The 24,012-nt window shown below is 45.7% G+C and overlaps 1 protein-coding gene across 1 annotated transcript in view; it reads right to left on the reverse strand.

The window, feature by feature from the left end:
* LOC125903018 (contactin-associated protein-like 4) overlaps positions 1 to 23,234 on the reverse strand; it is a 105,055-nt gene extending 81,821 nt beyond the window's left edge. Inside the window, exon 1 of the mRNA XM_049599605.1 lies at positions 22,967 to 23,234. Coding sequence (XP_049455562.1) covers positions 22,967 to 23,051 — 85 coding nt within the window. The 5' untranslated portion in view covers positions 23,052 to 23,234. The remainder of the gene's footprint in view (positions 1 to 22,966) is intronic.
* Positions 23,235 to 24,012: the final 778 nt, after the last annotated feature.

The following is a 24,012-nucleotide window of genomic DNA, read 5'->3' on the forward strand; positions in this document are numbered from 1 at the left end:
CTGATGCAGAAATAACAGTAATAACAATAAATCAAAATGATGACTTGTTTAAAACTATTTAATCAAGACTTGATAGAGAGGAAACGGGGCAGTGGTCTGACTGGGTGTGATCTGCGGCGCTGCACTTCATCAGGCCGGTCTCGTGTGTTCCTGCTCTGACCTGTCTGACTTCCTCCCAGCACGCCTCTGCGGCTGCAGCAGAGCGGCCTGTCTGTCAGACAGCTACTGAGCTGTGAGGATCAGCACATCCTCGGCCTGCAGGCTGAGAAACTGTTTCCACTCCTTCATCTGACACCCATAAACACACCTGGCACGCTGGAGTCTCTTTGTTTCTCTCGTCTGAAGCTTGTCCAGTCAGACACTGTACGTGAGGAGCTCCAAATACTGTCTGTGTAACATACACACTATATATAAACTGTGCAGGGCGTCCAGGCGCCACACTAACCGCTTTTGTGAAGCTTATAATAATGAGATGTTGATAAGTTTAATTATGCCAACGTATTCATTGTTCTTGTTAGCGCTGTAAGTTACTGCAGTCACATTTGCACCTCATTATGTAGCAGATACATTGAAAGTAAATGTCAGAAAAAGGTCAAGTTTAGGCTTCAAATAGCCTTTTGTGAATTTTTTTTTTTTTTTTTTGCAGGAAATGCAGAAATGTCTCGGTAAAAAACAGCAGCTTTTCATGGCACCATCCCGCTGGTAAAACAGCAATGAGTCCCTCAAAGCTCCGACGTTTGGCACCCAAATAGTCACTGGAGACACAGCGGTGACAGTGAATTCCTGCCAGGCGACACGATGGATGCAACACGAATGATGTGAAATATACAAATCAAGTGGTGTGAATGAAGTGAGTAGCAGCAACGACCGATTCATCCCACAATGGCCGACCAGCATTGAGATCCTACGTGGACGTATAACGCAAAGGAACATGAAACGATCAATAACTCCAATATGAACACATTAATCGATCAATAAATTCAATATGAACGCATGAAATGACCTGTAACTCCAATATCAGCCCATGAAATGATCCATTACAGCAACATTTTCCTGGTTCCAAACTCAAACACATCGCAGGAGCTCAAAACACTCAGAGACACAAAAGACAAACAAACACTTCTTGATTTCGTCTCTTTGAATATGTGCTGCACAGATTAAAGCCCGTCGGAGCCGTCACACACTCAGTGTTTGCAGTCTCCTCCTCTGCTGGAGGAGCTCCGACCCTCTGTATGGAGGAGAATCTTAAAGCTGTAAAAGTGTCTGAGCTTCACGCAGGTTATTGTAACCAACAGCAACGTCTTCCTGTTTGTGCTGCTCTCATGTTCACTGATGCATGTCCAAACTGAACTCCCCGCCTCAGCCACATCTCAGTCAGGACAAGGGCAGCGACAAACATCAGGAGCATGTTGGGAAGCAGCAGTCGTGACGGGTTTATTTTCCTTTATGAAGCAGCACGAACATTTAAACCTTTAACAAGCCTTTTACTTTACTTTCATTTTATCCTGCTGTTTTCTGACATCAACACGTTTACTTCATTCTTCTCCTGTTTTCTTTTCCTAATGAGCGCACTGCTGTAAATCCTCTTCACTGTGAATCTGCCAGGTTTAACTTTTATCTCAGCTCCACACAGACAACTGAAACCCCCACAGCTGCAGTGTTGGAAAGGTTAGAGGATCTGGCTCGTGAAGAGAAAGTTTCTGACTTTAATCGCCAACCTGGCAGGAAAAATACGACTGACGCTGTGCCCTTGAACAAGACATTTCAAGGCCTTTCCAGCAGAGGGATGCTGGAATAAAGGAAACAGAGTCCTGGGTGTGTTGGTGGAAGAGCTTGTTGTTAGTCTCTGATTAATATTAATTATTTACAAACCATTAGAGTCATTAAAACGCTGAATCCAACAGCAGGTCTTCAAACAGTTCAAAAGAAAGTGTTGGCATTTTACACGTCTGCAAACCACGGATATGTTACATTTGCACATTTCATATGTTGACTCCCAACCGTCTGTGTTTTAAGCAACCCGTGTCTGTTTCTCTAGCCGCTTTTTCGCACCAAATGTGGGTGTGTTTAAGTGACCTGTGGCTGTTTTTTTAGCTGCATTTTATCCCCCAGATATGGGCGTTTTTAGGGACCTGTGGCTGTTTTCTTGTGGCTTTCCAGGCATAAACCTTGGGTGTTTTGTCAGGACCTGTCGCCATATTTACAGCGGCTTTTTAGCCCCCAAATGTGGGTCGTCAAAGTGACCCGTGGCTGCTTTTCCAGCTGCTTTTGTCGGTTTTCAACCCGCATGTTTTTAGCAACATGGAAGTGTTTTCCCAGCAGATTGTCAGGCCATAAATGCTGGTGTTTTTTAGAGACCCGTGGCTTTTTTTCTTGAGGCTTTTTAGCCCTCAAACATGGGTGTTTTGAGCAACATGTGGCTCACTCTCCAGCGGCATTTTTAGGGACTTGTGGCCATTTTTCTGTGGCTTTTCAGGCACCAGATGTGTGTTTTGTCTCGACCTGTCACTATATTTCCAGCGGCTAATTAGTGCCCAAACGTGGGTGTTCGTAGGGACTGCAGCAGTTTTTCCTGTGGCTTTGTAGGGCCTGTGTGCACACAGTGTTTTTTCTGGGCAACAACGTCTTTTTCAGTTGTTCTCAGTGACGAGAGGAGAATGCAGCCGCTGAGGAAGAACGAAACAAAAAAAACAACACCACACCCAGCATCTTCTTTTAGTGCGCTCCAGCTTTTGTGTGCAGCCACTCCAGGAGCTTGCCGTTGACAATCACTGAACTTTACAGAAAAGTGCTTGTGACATCACTGCCACTTTTTCAGCGAGGCTACTGTCCACTGTCACAACAAAGACAGAAAAGCCCACGTCACACGCCTTCAGGCACCAAACAGGAGGTGTTTTCTAGGAACTTGTGGCTCTTTTCCAGCTCTTTTACACCAGTACTACGCAAGTACTTCTTGCGTGGTTGACGGTAGTGTTGTCTCAAATTGTGCACTGTGGGTTTGCACTTACTGGAAGTGACAAGGGTCTTTTTTTCTTCTTCATCTTCTTTTTAAATGTCAAATTGCAAATGGATGTCGGAGCATTATCACCAACATTTGACAGCTATCTCCACCTACACATAAACCAAACTTACGCCACAACGTCCATGCTGCCATGGATAAGAGCAAGTTAGCTACCAAGTTAACATTAGCACTCACATTATTGTTGGTGGAAAAGTTTTGGGACCTGGTGCAAAAAACATGTTGTCGCAAAGATGGTGGCCGTAGAGGGTGAGAAGTGTCCGTTATTCCACACTCTGCTTCTGGACTGTTTTGATTGCACCAGTAGTACACTGCATTTTCCTGTACTATGCGGTGTGAACACACTTAATGCACCTGTGCACTCAAAATATGAAGTGTTTACTACAGAAGTATGAGATCTGAGACACACTGAGAGAGCTGAACAGGCACATGGAGGCAAAAACTTTGCAGCGCCGCATCAACAGAAGAACCTTGGTACAACACGGAGGTGAAAGCAGCAGCATGGCGAGGAGTGCACCTGTTTCCCCGAGCTGCTGAGGCCAGCTGGTCTCTGTGCCATCCAGGCTTTGTACAATGCACACCATGTGCACTCATTTAGCCTTCACCAGCACTGCAGCAGCCTAAATTATACATAAACATCAAAGACAGAGTGTGTGTGTGTGTGTGTGTGCAGGTCAGTGACATGTAGCCTTCTCATTTCGCTGCCAGCACCAGTGCTGCAGTCATACTTCATTACGGCTCTGTGTTACGGCCTCTGGCCACAGAAACGTTAAAATATATTCATCTGTTGAAAAGGTTCTGCGCTGATAATCAGCGTCTCCTTCTCCTGCGTTGATTCATGGAGCAGTGTTTCACGGGTACAGATCCATGTGCAGACTAGGATCAGCTCTCCTGCAGTCAGCAGATGTCAAGTGTCATCCAAACAAACACATTTCAGGAGAGGCGCGCTGCCACGAGGGACTGAACCCAGAGTTTCTGTTTGAAGAACAGATTCTGAAACTTCACCTGCTGCCTCTAATTTATTTACACCGAGTTTCTTTCTTTTCTCAAAGTCCAGAGTCCCCTGCACCAACATGAGAACATGTTCTTATAAATTTCACTCTGCTCCACTGATATCCAACCTTAAATAAAGTATTGTACATCTTGTACAGTCCCTGAACGTGGATGTTTGCAATGAAAATACTGAAAATCAACATTTATTTTCAGTTGGTGCATCAACATGGAAACTACACTGCTCGATTAAATTAAGGTAACACTTAAATCACACATCAGATCTTTATGAACAAATTATTTAGTTTGCATTGTCCTGCACCAGGAGGAACCCAGGGCCCTCTGCACCAGGAGGAACCCAGGGCCCGCTGCACCAGGAGGAACCCAGGGCCCTCTGCACCAGGAGGAACCCAGGGCCCTCTGCACCAGGAGGAACCCAGGGCTCTCCGCACCAGGAGGAACCCAGGGCTCTCCGCACCAGGAGGAACCCAGGGCCCTCCGCACCAGGAGGAACCCAGGGCCCTCCGCACCAGGAGGAACCCAGGGCTCTCCGCACCAGGAGGAACCCAGGGCCCTCTGCACCAGGAAGAACCCAGGGCCCACTGCACCAGGAGGAACCCAGGGCCCTCTGCACCAGGAGGAACCTAGGGCCCTCTGCACCAGGAGGAACCCAGGGCCCACTGCACCAGGAGGGGAGGGACCCAGGGCCCTCTGCACCAGGAGGAACCCAGGGCCCTCTGCACCAGGAAGAACCCAGGGCCCACTGCACCAGGAGGAACCCAGGGCCCACTGCACCAGGAGGAACCCAGGGCCCTCTGCACCAGGAGGAACCCAGGGCCCTCTGCACCAGGAGGAACCCAGGGCCCACTGCACCAGGAGGGGAGGGACCCAGGGCCCTCTGCACCAGGAGGAACCCAGGGCCCTCTGCACCAGGAGGGGAGGGACCCAGGGCCCTCTGCACCAGGAGGAACCCAGGGCCCACTGCACCAGGAGAAACCCAGGGCCCTCTGCACCAGGAGGAACCCAGGGCCCTCTGCACCAGGAGGGGAGGGACCCAGGGCCCTCTGCACCAGGAGGAACCCAGGGCCCACTGCACCAGGAGAAACCCAGGGCCCTCTGCACCAGGAGGAACCCAGAGCCCTCTGCACCAGGAGGAACCCAGGGCCCACTGCACCAAGAGGAACCCAGGGCCCACTGCACCAAGAGGAACCCAGGGCCCTCTGCACCAGGAGGAACCCAGGGCCCTCTGCACCAGGAGGAACCCAGGGGCCACTGCATCAGGAGGAGCCCAGGGCCCACTGCATCAGGAGGAACCCAGGGCTCTCTGCACCAGGAGGAACCCAGGGCTCTCTGCACCAGGAGGAACCCAGGGCCCTCTGCACCAGGAGGAACCCAGGGCCCACTGCATCAGGAGGAGCCCAGGGCCCACTGCATCAGGAGGAACCCAGGGCCCACTGCACCAGGAGGAACCCAGGGCCCTCTGCACCAGGAGGAACCCAGGGCCCTCTGCACCAGGAGGAACCCAGGGCCCCCTGCACCAGCATAAGTTCTGACAATCACAGGATTTCATCCCGGTACCTAACAGCAGTCAGGGTACCGTTGGCTCTGACATGGAGGTCTGTGTGACCCTCCAAGGATCTGCCTCCCCAGACCATCACTGACCCACCACCAAGCCGGTCATGTTGGATGATGTCACAGGCAGCATAACGTTCACCACGGCGTCTCCAGACTCTTTCACGCCTGTCACTTGTGCTCAGCGTGAACCTGCTCTCATCTGTGAAGAGAACGGGGCGCCAATGGTGGACCTGCCAGGTCATGCTGTAGGGCTCTGGCAGTGCTCCTCCTGTTCCTCCTCACACAAAGGAGCAGATAGCGGTCCTGCTGCTGGGTTGATGCCCTTCTACGGCCCTGTGCAGCTCTCCTGGTGTAACGGCCGGTCTCCTGGTATCTGGTATCAACCTGATTGGGCTGCAGGTACGGCCTCATGCTACCAGTAGTGCCAAGGACACTAGCAGAAGACCAAACTAGAGGAGAATCAGTCAGGAAGGATAAGGAGAGAGCAACTGTCTGTGGACACCACATGTAAAACCATTCCCTTTTTGGGGCTTGTCTTGCTTTTGCCTCTCCATTGCACCTGTTGTCACTTTGATTTGGATCAATTCACAATCACTTGACTGATATGGCAGGGAGGAGGAGTAAAAGCAGAAACAGGCACAGTGAGATGATGAAGAGCTCACCTACAACACATAAACTGATTCTACCTGCCCTGCTGTGGAAAAACACACGCAGCAAAAATAACAGGGGTGCTGCTTTTAATGACATCACTCAACTCAGCCGTCATCAGTTAAAGACACACATTCAAGCAGGTTCCCCCGCTGTAAAGAAAATGCAAATATCTACCGCGCTGGGCTGTCAGTCCAAACCAAACCAAAGCAAACCAGAGCAGCCCATGCCTGTTGAAAAGGGGAGTAACTGAGGTTCTAATAAAGCCCCCATCAATGATCAGACTGTGAAACTGACTTATCATCTCTTCACGGTTTCCTGACCTGCACGATGTGAAAAGTCATTTGGATACAGACATGTCACTCTGCACTGTAGTATGGGAGGGAAACCTCTGAATCATCTCAGTCATTTATGCTTTCATAGATTTTCTGATGGTCACCAACAAACCTGTGCTGTTTTCATGATACAGTGAAGGATGACAATCACAACAAAACTCAAGATAAATGTAACAAAATGCACCAATATCATTGGTCTGCAGGAGCCACAGCACTTTTCTCAACTCTTGACCTTTCGGTTGCAGAGCCGCTGTTCTGTAACTGACCCTGACCTGAAGAACCATAAATGAGGTGATGAGGGAGAATGTTTGAGAGACACTGAAGGAGCTGCAGGTGTGCTCACCTCACTCTGCGCCATCTCTTCCATCTCATTAACTGAGTCATTAAATTGCTCGTCAGATGCACCTTAAAGTGTTGGCTCGGAGCTTGGCTCTGTCCTGCAGTGTTCAATGTCAGCCACAGTCTCTAATACCAACAACATTTACTCGCATTCACCGAGACACTGCCTCAGATCTAATTATCCCTGGTGGCAGGCTGCAGTGTCAGAGGGAACAGATGGTGATCTGCAGTCTAAAGGAGACGGCTCCAGGATGGAGATGTTTGTTAAATTATGTCCACGACTCCTCCACACGCCCCTGAAGTCGATTCTGGCAACTATAGAATAATAAATAAGTTGTCTGTTATTCTACAGCATTGTTCCCAATCTGAGGGTCCCGACCCCGACTACTGCTCGCCAAAGCTTTACAGGAGCTCTCTTTACAGAAATATAGAACATAATCTCAGCATGTTATTTATTTGTTTAAAGATACCTGAATTAAATTGGTTTCTTTTAAGTTTGGGTTAAAATTTAACATATAAACTTAAGACACTGTATGTAACTGTGGAGAAAGATGGTCATCAAATACAGACACTTCAGTTTGGTAGTCGGCCCAAACTTCCAACCCAACGCATATTAATTTCACCATTAGAAAAGTGTTCTATGAAAACAACCAAAGAGCCACTCGAACAATGGCCAGGTGTCATGGAGAAGGAAACATTTAAAATCAGTATGACTGTTTCAAAGGATGATTACAGGCAGGTGCACAGAAGGACCCCAGGTGATGCTCGAGCAACTGCCCTTTGCCCTCTGTCTCGACAAGTGCTCCTTTTGCAACACATTTTTTTCTATTTCTTTTAATAACTTATATTTTTGCTTTTAAATTTGGCCCATGGCATCGATTCTTAAAGTGTGTTGTTTAAACCAGTATCAAAACATCTCAATACAACCAGTCTAACTTAGGCACTAACCCACCATTAACAGTAAGTGAGCTAGTCTGGTGTAAAATCTTCACCAGCTGCTCAGTGTGAGCGGACGCAGACACTGTATTGCTTTCCCACTTCCAAACATCTTTGAAAACCAAAACTCAATTGGAGACAAAGTTTACATCTCCCACATCACATCTCTGATGATTCAATCAAACAAAACTGACATGCAGATTGTGGCTGCACTGCGTAAAGAAGGCAGCGGAGGAGAGGAGGAGCGCAGGGCTGCACCTTCTCTGGGATTCTTTAAGAATATTTAAAGCTAATTGAGAAGATAATTATAAGAATTAGCGTGTGACTATTTCTAAAAGAAAAGAGGACAAGAGAATGAGGAGATCAGGAGCGCAAACTGAGAAGAGAAAGAAATTCTCTGGTGCTGGCAGAAGGACACCTCCCTGTGGGGAGCACTTTGCTCCACAGCACGTCGTGATGCATGAAAAAACAAAAACAAATGTGGAGGAGGTGCCCTTTTTTCCATTTAAGCACCTGCCCTGCAAAATGTCCCTAAATTACATCCATAACTCACCCGTTTACATTTTATGGGGGCAAAGTGTTGAAGGAGTCTTTGTGACATGGGATCAATGTCGCAGCCTTTGCGGGAACTTTACTGAACACTCAATATACAACTTCACAGACGGCAACAATGAGACAGTTCACTGAACATTCTCATACTCCTCCTCAGATAAATATCATACCTAACTTTCCGTGTGTGTGTATGTGTGTGGGTGTGTTCCTGCTGTTTGTGAACTTGTGCTTATTGCCACAACTTGTTCCTGCTAAAAACATCTGTTTCACCATCACAGTGTTTCACCATCACAGTGTTTCACCATCACAGTGTTTCACCATCGCAATGTTTCACCATTGCAGTGTTTCACCATCGCAATGTTTCACCATCGCAATGTTTCACTATCACAGTGTTTCACCATCACAATGTTTCACCGTCACAATGTTTCACTATCACAATGTTTCACCGTCACAATGTTTCACTATCACAGTGTTTCACTATCACAGTGTTTCACCATCGCAGTGTTTCACCGTCACAATGTTTCACTATCACAGTGTTTCACTATCACAGTGTTTCACTATCACAGTGTTTCACCGTCACAATGTTTCACTATCACAGTGTTTCACCATCGCAATGTTTCACCATCGCAGTGTTTCACCATCGCAATGTTTCACCATCGCAATGTTTCACTATCACAGTGTTTCACCATCACAATGTTTCACCGTCACAATGTTTCACTATCACAATGTTTCACCGTCACAATGTTTCACTATCACAATGTTTCACTATCACAATGTTTCACTATCACAGTGTTTCACCATCGCAGTGTTTCACCGTCACAATGTTTCACCATCACAGTGTTTCACTATCAGGATTGATAGTTCAGGGTTGCTCAATTTTTGTAAACATGTTTTGCTTCTAATGTGCCCTTATTAAGGGTCAAGTATTTCTAGTCCTTTTCGCCGCCACAAAAGTTACGCATGTTTAGGGGCGGGGCTGGTTTGAGTGACAGGCCGTCAGCGAGGCTGCAGTCTGTGAGTCAGACCCACCCCTTGTTCCTTCACAGCTCCGCCCTCTCACCCAAATATGGCTCCAAAAATGGCTCCAAAAACCAAGATGGTAATGGCTGAAATGCCAAACTTGAGGCTTCAAAACGGGAGTCCACAAACCAGTGGGTGACATCATGGTAGCTACGTCCATTATTTATTCAGACAAAGGATTCATCATAAGAACACAGACGAGTTTAAGAACCCACTGTGAATCTGATGAAGAGTTTTCTTGGGACCTTGAAGGAAACTGAGGAAGAAATCTGTGAATGAGGCCCAAAGTTCTTCTTCCTATCGTTGGCATCATCTTCTTCTCTTCATCACTGTCGTCTTCTTCCAACAGAGGCCAGTCGGTGAATTTACAGTAATAATGATTTATCTAACTTTAATTATTTTAATGTCACTTTAATACTAATCTTTCCAGTCCAGTCCTTCAGTGGGGGGTCAGAGGTTGGTCTCATGTCAGATGAATATTCTGTAGCTTGGAGGTATTTTCATGCCTCACTCAAGAAACCTTCAGCAGAGAAGATTCCTCCACGCAGACAGCTTGAATCTTTAAAGCTGCTGTTACTCTGCTCATCTCTGCACCTGCAGCCAGCGTTGCTTTAACTCATCTGATCCTGTTGTGATGCAGAGTGACAGGGCATCGTGACCTTAGCTGAGTCTGACAGCCTCTTGGACCAACCGCGAGTCATCTGAGGTGATGGCAGGGCCGTGTGATGAATGAGTGTGTGTTTAGGGAGCGGGAGCTCCGGCCTTCAGCAAATATCAGTGGGTCACAAACGCAGATGGATCGACTGAAGGCCTCGGTTTTATCACTTAACTACTCGCCCCTGGGTTAATAAATCTACACTCCTGAGTGACGCTACACGTTTCTCCCGACGGCCTCTGCTGCCGTAATGCTGCTTCAGAGTGCATTCATGGCTCTCCTGCTCTGAACACACATTTTCATAAATGACACTAAAGAGGAAATACGAGACGAGGCTTCTCCTCAGCCTCCTCTCACCTCACTCATCTCAGCTGTCACAAACTTCAGAGTCTCATGAATCATAAAGGACGGCAGCGTTTTACAGAGTAATGCACAACACAGTCACACTGATCAGATTTTATGTTCCTCTTAAGACGTCCAGCTCATTGAGAAATATTAAACGCTGATGTTTTGGTTGACATGGGCAGCATGGAGACATTTTCCCTCCAGCACAGAATATTTATTAAAGTAAATAAATCTGAGTCTGAGGTGGAAGAACAGGGAACATTAACTGAGGTTATACATCAACAAACATTACCCTGAATCATCACATGCACACTACAATCTTTTATTCTTTAAAATATATCAATAATCTTAATTTGATACAGGTCCTGTAAACATCACAGTCTGTTTGGATATTCTGAATTAGGACTTATTCCGTAGCATTTTACAATAAAGATGTGCAATATGTTAGCCCGTTCTCATTCTGAAGCCATCAAATGTTGCTGCTTTGTCAATGATTTCAGCGTCAGGTGCCAAAAGTCACCTTTTGCGGTGCTATGATCCACCGTCTGTCAGTCGACAGCACCTGTTGCAGCAGTTTGACACGCAGACGGGCAGCGACAGTTCTTAATACGGCCAGACGGCACCTGTAGCGACAGTATGAAACACCGCTGGATAGCATCTGTTTGAGACACCGACCATGACGATGTAATATGCGGAGCTGGAATGTCCCTATAAGGCGGGCAGGAGGGAGGGGGGTGGACTTTCACTTTCACTTCCTGTATGAATGCAGAGCCAGAATGCCAGCAGCAGAGGATGCCTAGCACGTAATATGTAGACTTAACAGTCACGGACACAGCGGTGATATGTGATGACTTTGGATGAGAACGTGTTTAATGTGCTGATATTATTCAGGTTTTAGGTGCAGTCTCTGGACATGTACACATGTCTGTTGGGTTTTTAATCGCAGTTTGAGACACACAGCCTTTGGTGTGTTTACTATCAGCCCAGTGCGTTGTACACACACCAGCTGGCTGACAGTTTGATGGCAAACCACAGATACGTTACTTTTTTTTTTTTTTTCAGCAGGTATGTTCAAACTTTACTTCGCACAATGCTATGGTTAATGTGTGGTCATGTGTCGGCACAAAAATCACTCGGTTAGACCCTGTTTTGGCCTAAAATACCTGTTTTTGGGGGACACAAACCTGGAAACAAAGTTACGTCTTTATAAACCACGTTAAAAGTCGACACATCCTCACTGTGACCTCGTCACATGTCCACGTTTGGTCATGGACTTTCCACGTCCACATATGACGTCCAAGGTACCCTGGGTGTGTTGGTTGTTGACGTTCTGGGACGCCGTGTCAACTTCAGCCTGTTACATGCATTGTCTGTTTTCAAAATACACTTCTGTTTTCACAGGAAATGTACAGTTTGATACAGTCTCTTTCAAAATAAAAGCACTACGTCGGTACAACACTGTGAATTCATGTTTTTTTTTTTATGTTTTTGTTGATGTTGTTTTGTTTTTTTACTTCAACAACACACACACGTGGTTGGGTTTAGGTAAAAAAAAATAGGTTTGGAACACTGGACTCCTGGGTGAAAGTCAGTGGTTGTTGGGCTCATCCACCATCACTCCCACCCACCCTACATGCTACACTATGAAAGACTTGGAAATCAGCAGTATTTGGGGTGTGTGCAAATATCGTGATGCCGACCTTTTCAAGAGGGTTGGAGGAATGACAGAGGGAGGCTGCGTTTGCTACATCGTACACATCAACCATCAGTGGAAAACTCTTAAAAAAATCCTATTTTGAGCGACTCAGCTGTTCCACTATCTAAATTTCAACATGATGAACAAGATGTTTTTAAATCAGAGTATGCACCACTTAATGCAGACAGGAATATTAGTGGAATATTCAGTTTCATCAGCCATGTGAACAGATTAGTAGGAATGCTGTTTTTTATGTTAAGTCTTGACTCCGGGGACACAAAGCAGACCTGTCCCAGAAGACCTGAGAGGTCTGGATGGTTCATACTGTCGGAGGGTCAGAAACCATTCAGTGCTTTGTAAACCAATAGTAGTATTTTGAAGTTGATTCTGTGACAGACAGGAAGTCTGTGTAAAGCCCTCAGAACTGTCTTGGTCTTAGTGAGGACTCAAGCAGCAGCGTTCTGAATCCACGACAGCTGTCTGATGGATTTTTCAGGGAGACGTGTAAAGTTGTAGTTACAGTAGCTGCATCCACTGAAGATAAATGCAAGGACACATTTTCCCAGTTTTCTTGCTGAGACATCAGTCCTTTAATCCTTGATATGTTCTTAAGGTGACAGTAGACTGACTCTGTAATTGTTTTAATGTCGCTCTTGAAGTTCAGGTCTAAGTCCATGACTACACCAAGATTTCTGTCTTGGTCTGTTGTTCTTATTATTTCCAAGTGAAGCTGAGCGCTGACTTTAATCATTAGTCTTTGGCTCCAAAAACCTTGACCTCAGATTTTTCTTTATTTATGTAACAGGGTGGTTTGAGCCCAGTAGCAGCGCTGAAGACACACAGGACAGTTTATGTTGAACTTTAATATACTGCTTGTCAATCACAGAATGAGCAGGCAGGTAAACAACAGTGAAGGTCAGTTTGGCGGCCTTTCAACACACAGGTTCAGTCCAATACTTTTGACGTAGCACACCAGAGCAGAGAGCTGATGAGTCACTGGCGTCCAATGGCGAACAGTTCAAAAGTGTGCAGCAGCACCGTGAGGAAGCAGACAGGATGTTAGACAAGCAGAGGGTTCGATACCAGGAGAACACACAAAGAACACCAACACCACTGTGAGGAGCTGGCTGTAGGTTGGTCGGAACTGGCGAGGATTCGAGGAACCAGCGGTGAGGAATGGATTCTGCGGTGCACACACAAAGACAGAATGTAGAGCCACGCAGCGAGGTGGAAGGGAACCATAGGCAGCTGAACAGGGTGACTCACAGCGTCGAGCTGACTGGTAGTCTGTCCACACGGCCAGGTGGAACAGGCGAACAGGAACCAGGAACGTGAACGCAGAGCTCTTGATCGAGAACAGAAGGCTGAGTGGTTTACAGGGAGCAGGGGAAGCAGGAAAATCCGTGGCAGATGAGGTCAGCAACACGGAAGCAGACGAGGGATAAATGCTGGAAAGTGCTGCATGGAAATGACAAAGAACAATCTGGCAACAAGAGTCTATGAAGCTGGAGTATTTATAGCGGCAGGTGATAGGATGGCTGGTAGGTCTGGTGAAGAGGGGCTATGAGTGGAAATCTACTGGGTTAACTGAGAGAATGGCACGTATGGCAGGTCAGAAGTGCCCAAAAATTAACCCTAACCCTACAGACAGACAGTTTTTTTTATCCAGCAGAGATTTCCATATCCACCTGTGAGGAGTGATTGACAGGAGACAGCCCGACATAAAAACACTCAACTCACACACAACAAGTTTAAACTAAACCAAAGCTTCATGATGACGGGGATGGGATTTGTTTTGGGGCTGAACAAGCTGATGTGTGAATGACAGCAAACATCATCTGCTGAGGGAGGGAAGCTGAAATCCCTGATATGTGGAGCTCTGCTCTCTGTGTGCAGACTCCAGCAGAGACGCAGGGAATCTAGCTTGGCACAAAATTAAAAGCTCATCCCTCAGATGAAAGCTGACTTCTGCCAGAGCTGCCGAGGACTCAGAGTTTAACTGAAGTTTAACACTTCAGCAGGTAAAAAGAGTGAGCCTGATTTCTCCACTCACTCACAGATCAGGAGTCTCATTTATAAATATGGCGTACACACAAAACGAGGCCCAAAAGAGGTGTACACCACTTCCCACGCAAGAGCAGTGATCTGATAAAAACTTTTAATCTGTGATTTAAACAGACATGATGGGAGAAACTTTGAGCCGTGCTTACAAACATTTCAGAGATGTGAAATCGGCGACAGGTGGGCGCCCGATTGTAGAAAATGTCAGATAACTTTTGGCAAGAGCCATTTTTGGCTTTTGTATCCTACGCACTGTTTCGTAAATGAGACCCCAGTCGTCTGCTCGGTCTGTTGGGCTTCATCTCAATATGCTCTTGACCAGTGGTCTCATTTATAAAACAGTGCGTAGGATCCATACTAAAAATGTTCGTAGGGACAGAGGCTAAAAATGATATGTGCCAAAAACATTTTCCCATCTCCGAAATGTTCGTAAGCATGGCTCAAAGTTTCTCCCATCAAGTCTGTTTTTTAAAGATCACAGCTTTTGTGTGGGAAGTGCTGATGAGGCCTCGTTTTGTGTGTACGTAACGGGAGCCAATTAAGAGTGTGTGGATTATTTTTCCAATAAAATATCACCTTTTTTTCCTTATTCTCATCAAACAGGTGTCTCAAGTTATTTTGAGCTGCAGTGATGAATCAGAGAGCAAACGTAGCAGCACTGTCAGGGATCACTGTGGACTAACATTAACTCTCCATGAGTTGAAATCCTGATAAAATCAAGTGCTCAGTGTGTAAACGATCTCTGTGTCTGTTAGAAGCTTTGTTCTAAAACCAGTGGAAACAATGAAATGATTCCACTGATCTAGGCTCCTCTTTTTCACTGATTGGTCAGAGGTGGGGGTGTTGACAGGCTGTGATGTGATAGGCTGACGTTAACCTGTCCTGGAGCTGGTCAGCTGTTCAGCCTCAGTTACCATGGTGATTCATTGCGGTAAAAAGAGAACCAGCCTCACAGCACTGACAACTTAGAGTTAACCCTGAAGTTACCTCGCTAACTCCAAATCCTGCTTCAGTGCAGGCCTCAGGACTCTGCACACCCTTAGGGAGCGATCACACCGAGATGAAACACTAGAAACGCGACACCAGTAAAACCATTGTTTTCCTGTGATACGGCGTGTCTGACCGGCGTCTTTTTAGACGCACGTTTTTCCGACGTCTTTCTAGACACGCGTTTTTGTAGACGCTTCTTTTTAGATGCGCGTTTTTAGACACGTGTAGACGCTGAAAAGTTAAAATATTTTCAACTTTTTGAGCTTCAGACGCCAGTAGCTAGCACACATTGATTAAGCGCTTCCAGCGTTTCAAGTGTCTTTGAAGCGTCCACGTCTCTAGTGTTTCATTTCTGTGTGATCGCCCCCTAACACTCAGATTAACACTGTACACACAGACCCTGCTGCACCACCTTCCAGACCCTCTGGTCCATCTTACACTGGTTTCAAGGATAAAGACTTTTTGACTGGACAGACAACAGGTGTTTTTAAATGGTTCTTAATTCACTAAGTTAATTCAGCATCTCCTGTAGCAGTGAAAGTGCGCGGGTGACGTGGCCCACCTGACTGGCACCAGTGCTCTGTTATAATACCAGCACGCAGTCAACTACCAGGTCCAAACATTTAGTGAGAACTCACCTGAGCTCAGCATCGCAAAGACCACAGAGCTGTGCTGTGGGGGCAGAGAGGAATCACCTTCATCATCTCCTCTTCTCCACCTGCTCAGTGTCCAGGGTCAGCTTCTCACAGCACACTGACTGATGTGAGTCGTCTGTATCGTTGAGCCGTGTCAAAGGAGAATTTCTGTCACTGGGACAGACTCTAAAGTTTATCTTTCTATGTACATCAATGAGTTTATGATGGGAAACAAATACATAGTAAACAAAACCTCTAATTCTCATTTAGTCTCGAGCTGACTAACCCTCAGCCAACACGTCCCACCTCCAGACATCTCTGGGACAAACCAGCACGACTGTGACACGAGACACGACATCACTTCCTCGTCCTCGTCTCTGTTTGTCCACAGCAACAACAACTGACACATTAGTTTGAACGTGAGCACCTCTCTCCTGGGAGCCTGGTGACTGTGAGTGGTGAGTCACTCCTTATCTGAACACAACACACACACACACACACACACACACACACACACACACACGGTGCTGTTTAGCATTCCCTTGCACTCCTTTCATCATGTTCACATGTGGCTCCTTATCTCAGGATGCACACACACACACACACGCAGGTTAGAGTGCAGCAGTATTATCTGTCATTAGGCTGCGATTAGAACACACACTTCACTGACTCCAAATCAGCTGAGAGAAGAGATAAAAATCCCTCGTCGGACTTACACAACCTCACAGACACACAGACACACAGAGACACAGAGTCTGCTGTTTCCCTTCTGAGTGTCTAAAGTCGTGTGTGAATTCCCTCTAACAGCCGCAGCAGCCTGTGAGCCTCATCTGACGCCAGCTTCTTCTTATTGTTCCTGCAGCATGCAGATCAGCGCCCATGTGTTCAGACGGACTGGTTGTTAGGGACGATTGTGCATTGAAAACTGTGCATCTTTGAAGAGCAGCTGCAAACAGTGTGTGTGTGTGTGTGTGTGTGTGTGTGTGTGTGTGATAAAAGGATTAATGAAGTAAAGACCTGCACGTTTAATCTCAAACCCTGCAGAAGAAGAAGACGTCCACACATGCTGTCATCAGATAATGATTCTGCACTCTGACCTCTGCACATGTTTGCACATACTGTATCCATCTCCTCCCTCCACCTGCTGGCTGTCTTCTCTTCACTCTCTGTTCAGCAACAAACGTCATTAAAGAGCGTTTTTATGCAGCATGTCGTTTCTTTCCTGAGCTCGCTGATTTCAGATAAATCCCACCGCAAAACTGCGACTGAGCTGTGCTACACACGCAGAAGGCAGTCGCAGGTGCTGCTTGAGCTGCTGCTTTGGTGGATCAGCAGAGAATTACACACACACACACACACACACACACACACACACACACACACACACACAAACACACTGAAAACACAAATTGAATGTATTCTCATGTAGCAAAGTTTGACTCAGAGGGAAACAAATAACTTCATGTGTCTCACTGTTAAAATATTAACATATATTTACTGTTCATGTCACACATTTAACTTCATCCTCCCACAGACTGTGAGATTATTTCAGCCTGATAGGTTTAGTGCAGCGACACTGTGTCACATGGAGCTAATAAACTTGGATACGACATCCAGTTTGATGTCTGCAGACTGTACGATGACAGCGCCGACAATCACAGGCTACGACGTACGATGCAGCAGCTTCACATACTGAGTGATGCTGCACAGGTTACTGCTCCAACATTGAGGCTCACATTAATAAAATTAATACAATTATTGTTATCACTAATAAAATTTAAAAAATGTCTGAAAAAATGTTAAGGAAATGTTCCTTTTTTTAATGTTAATAAAATTTTGGAAATAATAAAAAAAATCCCCCAAAAAAATGTTAATGAAATGTCCGAAAAATTCAGAAAATTTTATTAAAATGACTGAAAAATAAGTTGATGAAATGTCTGAAAAACATAAAAAACATAAATTGATAAAATTTCCGAAAATATGTTCCTAAAATGTGAGAGAAAAGGTTATTGAAATGTCTGAAAAATTATCACAAAATTTCCCAAAAAAACTGATATAATGCTCAAAAAGTATTATTAAAATGTTGAAAAAAGTTTTGTGGTCACTATATACTGTGGTGTGTGTGCGTGTGTGTGTGTGTCTGTGTCTGTGTCTGTGTGTCTGTCTGTGTCTGTGTGTGTGTTTGCTGGCACCACCTCCACCAGTGGAATATTCCTAAATTAACCACGGCTTCTCTAACCCCAAAATATTCAGGTGTCAAATCACCAAAGAACTTTTCACATTGATCATATCGTGTATTTATAATAAATGATTGTCTCTCCTGGCTGCAGTTACTAAGAGAAGTTTAAACTTTTGTAAAGTGGAGGCTTTAAAAGTTTCCTGCCTCTCCCTGCACTGTTTACTTTCTGTTATTTTCTGTATTTAAATTGGGGCTGCTTCAGTATGGAAAAAATCGTTACCACAATTATTTTGGTCAAAATTGAAACCACGATTATGCGGCGCACGCGATGACTTGATGATGTGCGTTTACAACTCTCATCTGCTCTCTGTATCGCGCATGGTGGAGTTCGGCCCTGATGCACACACACACACACACACACACACACACCAACCTCTCTCACTCTCTCTCTGCCATTTTCCGCGCGCTGTTTGTGAAATCTTCGGCGATCACCTGTCCCTCACATTATTCATAGTTCACGTGCTTGACTGGCTCATGGAGTGAACAGAAGGTTGGGGGGGGGGGGGGGGGGGTATTGAGCATGCGCGGCTTCCAAAAAGACAAAATAACATCTCCAGGCGTCCGTGACCAAAAATCATTTACCCTCGATTTCACTAATTTTGAGATCGTTTGACCTCCAAATCGTAATCGCGATCACCAGACGATTAGCCTTAATTTAAATTGTGCAAAAATAAAAGCATCAAACATATAATTGGAGACCTGCTCAGCGTAAGTGATGAAGAACTGAGGCAGATTTCATGTTCTTAAACTGATTAAAGAAAAATGACGACGGTGACCGTCTTTGCACGTTCAAAGAGATGAAACATAATTCTGCTGCTGCTGATAATTCAATAAGAGAATGAATTCCTGAACGGTGTCTTTCAGTTCAGTAGACCACATTTATCTGCAGGAAAATGATTCAGTAAATGAGATGCAGCTAATGTTTCTTCTTCAGAGCTGCAGCCAAAGGTCACAGACGTTTCCATCCACAGACAATTAACCTCTGAGCTCTCTGACTCTCCACGTCTGTGGTCACTGCACAGAGACAGTTCTAACAGTTTTTCTGTTTCCCAGTAACACAGCTGCTGATCAGCATCAATCACTTAACAGTCTCTGTACTGAGCGCTGAATGTTCTCAGTCTGAACCGGTTAGTCCGGAGCCTCTCAGTTTATTTTCAGTTTCCCAGAAGCGTTTGAAACAGACATAAACCAAAACTCGTCTGGATCAGCTGGACAGACCTACAGGAAGTCGCTGACCAAGCACCGGTATTCGTCGACTTGGGAGTGACATCAGGTTGAAACACCTCCAGGGGCTGAAAATGACAACAGACATCAACAAGTTTGGTGGTTTCACATTTCCACAAATGATATCAAGTGCCAGTCGTCCACCTGGGAGTGACTGTCACGTTGATTTGGTCGATTAATATTGGATTGAATCATAATGTTTTTTGACATCTAATGCCAACATTTTTCAAATTATTGTGTCCAGTGAAATCTATGCATGGACACAGCTGAATGGTTACAGTCAGGGAACGATAATGATTCATAAAAATGTTAACTGCATGACACCGACAGGGCACAATGCTCCCTGCACTGGCACTGAAGTATCAGTATCAAAGTTCATCCTGCAGTTGAATCTACCCAAAAATTGTTGCCACCCACCATCAGCATGCCTGGTAATCTGTGCCATTCGAAACAAATCTCAAGAGAGTGAGTTATGATTTCTAAACAATTATGTAGAGGATTACACAGTGCTGCTGGCGTCTGTTGGACCTTTTGTTTCCTTACAGAGAAAACAGGGCTGTTGATGACGGACTTGTCAGCTGCCAGAGCGCTCAGACATCATGTCACACAGACTGGTCCCTCCGCCCACTGCCTCCTCTAAATACGTCCACTGCTGCTTCAGTGCTGAGCGGGGTCAACGTGACAGAAACATCTGCCCTCTCAACACTGCTTTACCAGCTGTGGTCACCCTGACAAACAGCTGGAGTTCGACCGGCTCAGCACCAACACCAAGTCAAATACGATGTGGAGAGACACGTCGGGGCGTCAGAGATTATAAAGTGGATGATGTACTGTATGTTTGCTCTGTGAGACGGCGAGAAAGAGTTTGAAGCAGGACTTATTGATCGGAGAGAGACATCTTCTTCTCTGTTGGTTATGGCCTCTGATAGGCACTCTGCAGAGTCCGAACCTTTTCCTTCAGGGAGAAGAAATCTCTGTAACGCCTTTATTTTACTCTTTCACAGCCCATAATGTCAGTGTGCCTCTCCAGCAGCTGTTGTCAGGGGGACTATAAACCTGACGTGGTAATAGCCAACATTTATCTGTGTGTCCCTGCTCCGCCCACTCTGAATCTGTCTGTGGCGTTTCATTCCCTCACATGTTGGATAAATCTTATTTGCTCAGGCATGTTCACTCTGATACAGCATCAGATCATTAATGGGGCCGTGTTGGCAGGACTGTCACTGGTGTGCCGGTGTGCAGCACGTGTAAACATCTCCTGTGTAAAATGATTTGCTGTTGACATTTCCATCAACAGGGTCCATTACCAGGAGCCAAAATAGACCATAAGTTGTGCTGTGCGCTTGTGACTCCTCCGAGGCTTTCTCAGACAGTTCCTCTCGTTTAGAATTGTAACAGTGACGCACTAACTCAGACTTTGCACATGCAGATTACAGTCCACGCTGTACCAAATCTCGCCCAACCCTCTGTTGAGTTTTAGATGCAAAGCAGCTGAATGTGAAATGATTTTAAACCAACAAAGGAGAGGGGGAAAAAACGCATGAAAAACAAATTTATGAAACATCCTGACATCAATGAGAAATACAGCCACAAGCGAGTTCAAGTTCAAGCCATCATGGACCTTTAAAACTTTAAAGCTGGGTAGGATCAAGACCTCTGTTAGTGCAGGACACCTGTATTAAAGGATAACTTCTGTATTTTTCAACCTGGGCTCTATTTCCCCATGTGTATGTGTGCGTATGATTCATAGGTACAACTCGTTCTAAAATTGGTTCAGTAATGAGGGAGGCGGATGCAACCGGGAGCCATGAAACGAGCTAAAACGGTAACAGGGGCAAATGCGTCCCGTATAAGTTTGTGCATTAAAAGTGCTTTTTTTCACCACTGACCGGTTCAGATCGCCAGTGCTATCTCTGTAAATAGCATACTAAGCATTTCCCTGACCCTTCACTTGCTCTGGGCTGTGACGTCATCTTGCGAGAGCTTTGCTTGTTGCGGAAGAAAACAGAGGAGCCATGCAGAGCGCCGCTCAGAGTGGCGCTGGTTCTCCCGGAGTACAGCTGAGAGTTTTACTGCATCAGTATCATGGCTGCATATTAACCCGGTCAGTGGCGAAAAAAAGCATTTTTAATGCGCAAACTTATACGCATTTGCCCCCATATCTACCTCGCGGCTGCCGGCTGCATCCGCCTCCCTCAATACTGAACCAATTTTAAAACGAGTTGTACCTATGAATCATACACACACATACACATGGGGAAATAGAGCCCAGGCTGAAAAATACAAAAGTTATCTTTTAAAGATTACCAACAGGTTTTTATGACGATCCGACAGGTGCTCATTCATTAACGCTCAAATCTCTGCTGGGCTGCTCTCCTCTTTGGAAACACTGTCGCTTCCTATTGGTCGATTGCAGAAACATTTTGGGGACATGCTCAAAAGGCTTACTTTAAAAAATCCACCAAGTTTGGTGATATTGGAACAAACTGTCATTGATTTATGGTCAAATTTTGTGAGAGGCCGTAGCACTTGTTTGGAACTGGTGGCGCCCCCTGTTGACCAGTTTCAAAATAATTTTACATCCATGGTTCAACGTTAGAATTCAACATATGCTGCAAGTTTAGTGATGACTGGACAAACGGCCATTATTTGAGTATCAGTATCATTAAAACCCAGTCAGATATTGATAAGCTTTTAATAACGTTTTATAAGCTTGGTTCAATGATGATTCACAGAAAATCTGATACAGATTGGTCCTCAGAAGAGATGTTGTTTTTATAATTCAAAATAGCAGAGATTTTTGTTGTCTTACTGATTTTTGTGTATTTTCCAAAGAATACATTGAGCGGCACTGATGTGTCAAAGGAGGAGTGTTTCCTTTCAAAAACAGAATCTTTGGGCCTTAATATAGCACCACCATCTGGCCAACTGGCGTCATTTTTGAGCAGCATTTGCACACATCTTCCATTTATTGTCTACAAATATACACTCTGAGGGGACTTTATGAAAACATTTCTGGGTTCCAGCCCTTCAGGTTTAAATCCCTGATGAGAAGAAAAATGAAGCTGAATGGAAAAAAGATGGCGATATCATAAAAGATCCAGTTTTAGTGTAAAGTTTGCAGAGACAGGTGAACAGTCTTTCTCCTCTTTCTAGTTACTTCTTCTCTACAAACAATCCTGAATGCATTTTGACCTGTAACATCACATCAGACCCTGTGAGAACAATTCAACTACAAACCGCTCCTCTCATAACAGCGACACCCTGCTTCACATCCACGCAGTCAAACTTCAAACTGCTGCCACAGAGTTGTGCAGCCTGTGCAGCTCCACTGGAGCAGGTGAGGCCAGAGTGCCTTGCTCAAGGGCGACTCTTTAATATGCTGAGCGAGAGGAACTCATTCACTTTCCACACCTACGTGCTCCATGCACCAACTCCTGCTGCGCTACTGAAGAGCAGTGTACAGAAATCTGTGCATCAAATGAAAATCAGTGAGGAGATTTTCCCTAAATTGAGATGCCTTTCAGAAGGACTCATTTGCATGAGTTAATTCACAACATGCACAACTAAAAGTTTTTGCAAAGACCGAGAGAATACCTGTATCATCTGCAACACTTTTTCAGACAGTGTAAAGTGATGAGCAGCAGATCCACAGCCCCACATCTGATCCATGCAGACCCCCAAAATAAAAATCTCACTGGACTCACCTCCTCGTGTTGCCTCGTGCGAGCTGAGAAGTATCAGGGTGACCTGTGTAATAATTCCCCAGACTTTTTTACTCCAGAGATCCATGATGAAGTGTAAGTTTACTGCAGAGAAGCCCAGCGGCTGAAGGAGGGAGACAGTCTGCCTCTCTCCTCCTCCACACTCTCACACTCTCCACAACCCTGCTGAATCTTGCACTTCAGCGTCTGCAGTGCTCACCAACATCCGCCTGGCTCCGCGGCGGTGACAGCAGAGACAAGAGGCTACTTTCTGTTCGGCTGCACTCTGCAGAGTGAGGGGAAAGAGGAGAGAGAAGGGGAGAGACACAGAGAGAGAGAGAGGGAGAGAGAGCTTTCACTACTGTCACGCATTAAAAGGAGCTGAAGACCCTGCGCTCTGCCAAAATCCACCAGCAGAAAGCCTACTGCAGGCTACACTATTCAGCTCTGACAATGTTTGAGAAAGAGTCGTCTCAGGTCCCATTAGGCTGCAGGCTGCTGCTCACAGTCTGGTTGTCATCATGTAACGCCGCAGTTCAAGTCCACTGGTCACGGAAGGGACTCCATCAGCTCAAAGTGCCCCACTGAGAGAAGATACAGGAATTAAAATGACTCTTTAGAATCTAATTACAGGTTTTATCGGTTTATGTTTTACCCCTCACTGGAAGGGAAATCAAGTGAAATTGGCTGTTTTGCTTCCTTCTCTTCTCTCTCTCTTCCTTCATTTAAGCAGCAGGTAAAACAGAGATAAACCAGTCTCAGGCCGAGACACAGTCAGATCATATGAGCATTAACATGAGCGTACATCGAAACAAACTGGGAACAACAACATTAACAAAGTGCTTTAAAACTGACTTGAAGGGGCGTTGGTGGCTTAGTGGTAGAGCAGGCGCCCCATGTACAAGGCTGTTGCCGCAGCAGCCTGGGTTTGACTCCAGCCTGTGGCCCTTTGCTGCATGTCACTCCCTCTCTCTCTCACCCTCCTTCACGCTTAACTGTCCTGTCTAGAAAGGCAAAAAATGCCCAAAAAATATCTTAAAAAAAAAAAA

The sequence above is a fragment of the Epinephelus fuscoguttatus genome, linkage group LG16 (assembly GCF_011397635.1).
Source record: "Epinephelus fuscoguttatus linkage group LG16, E.fuscoguttatus.final_Chr_v1".
NCBI lineage: Eukaryota > Metazoa > Chordata > Actinopteri > Perciformes > Serranidae > Epinephelus > Epinephelus fuscoguttatus.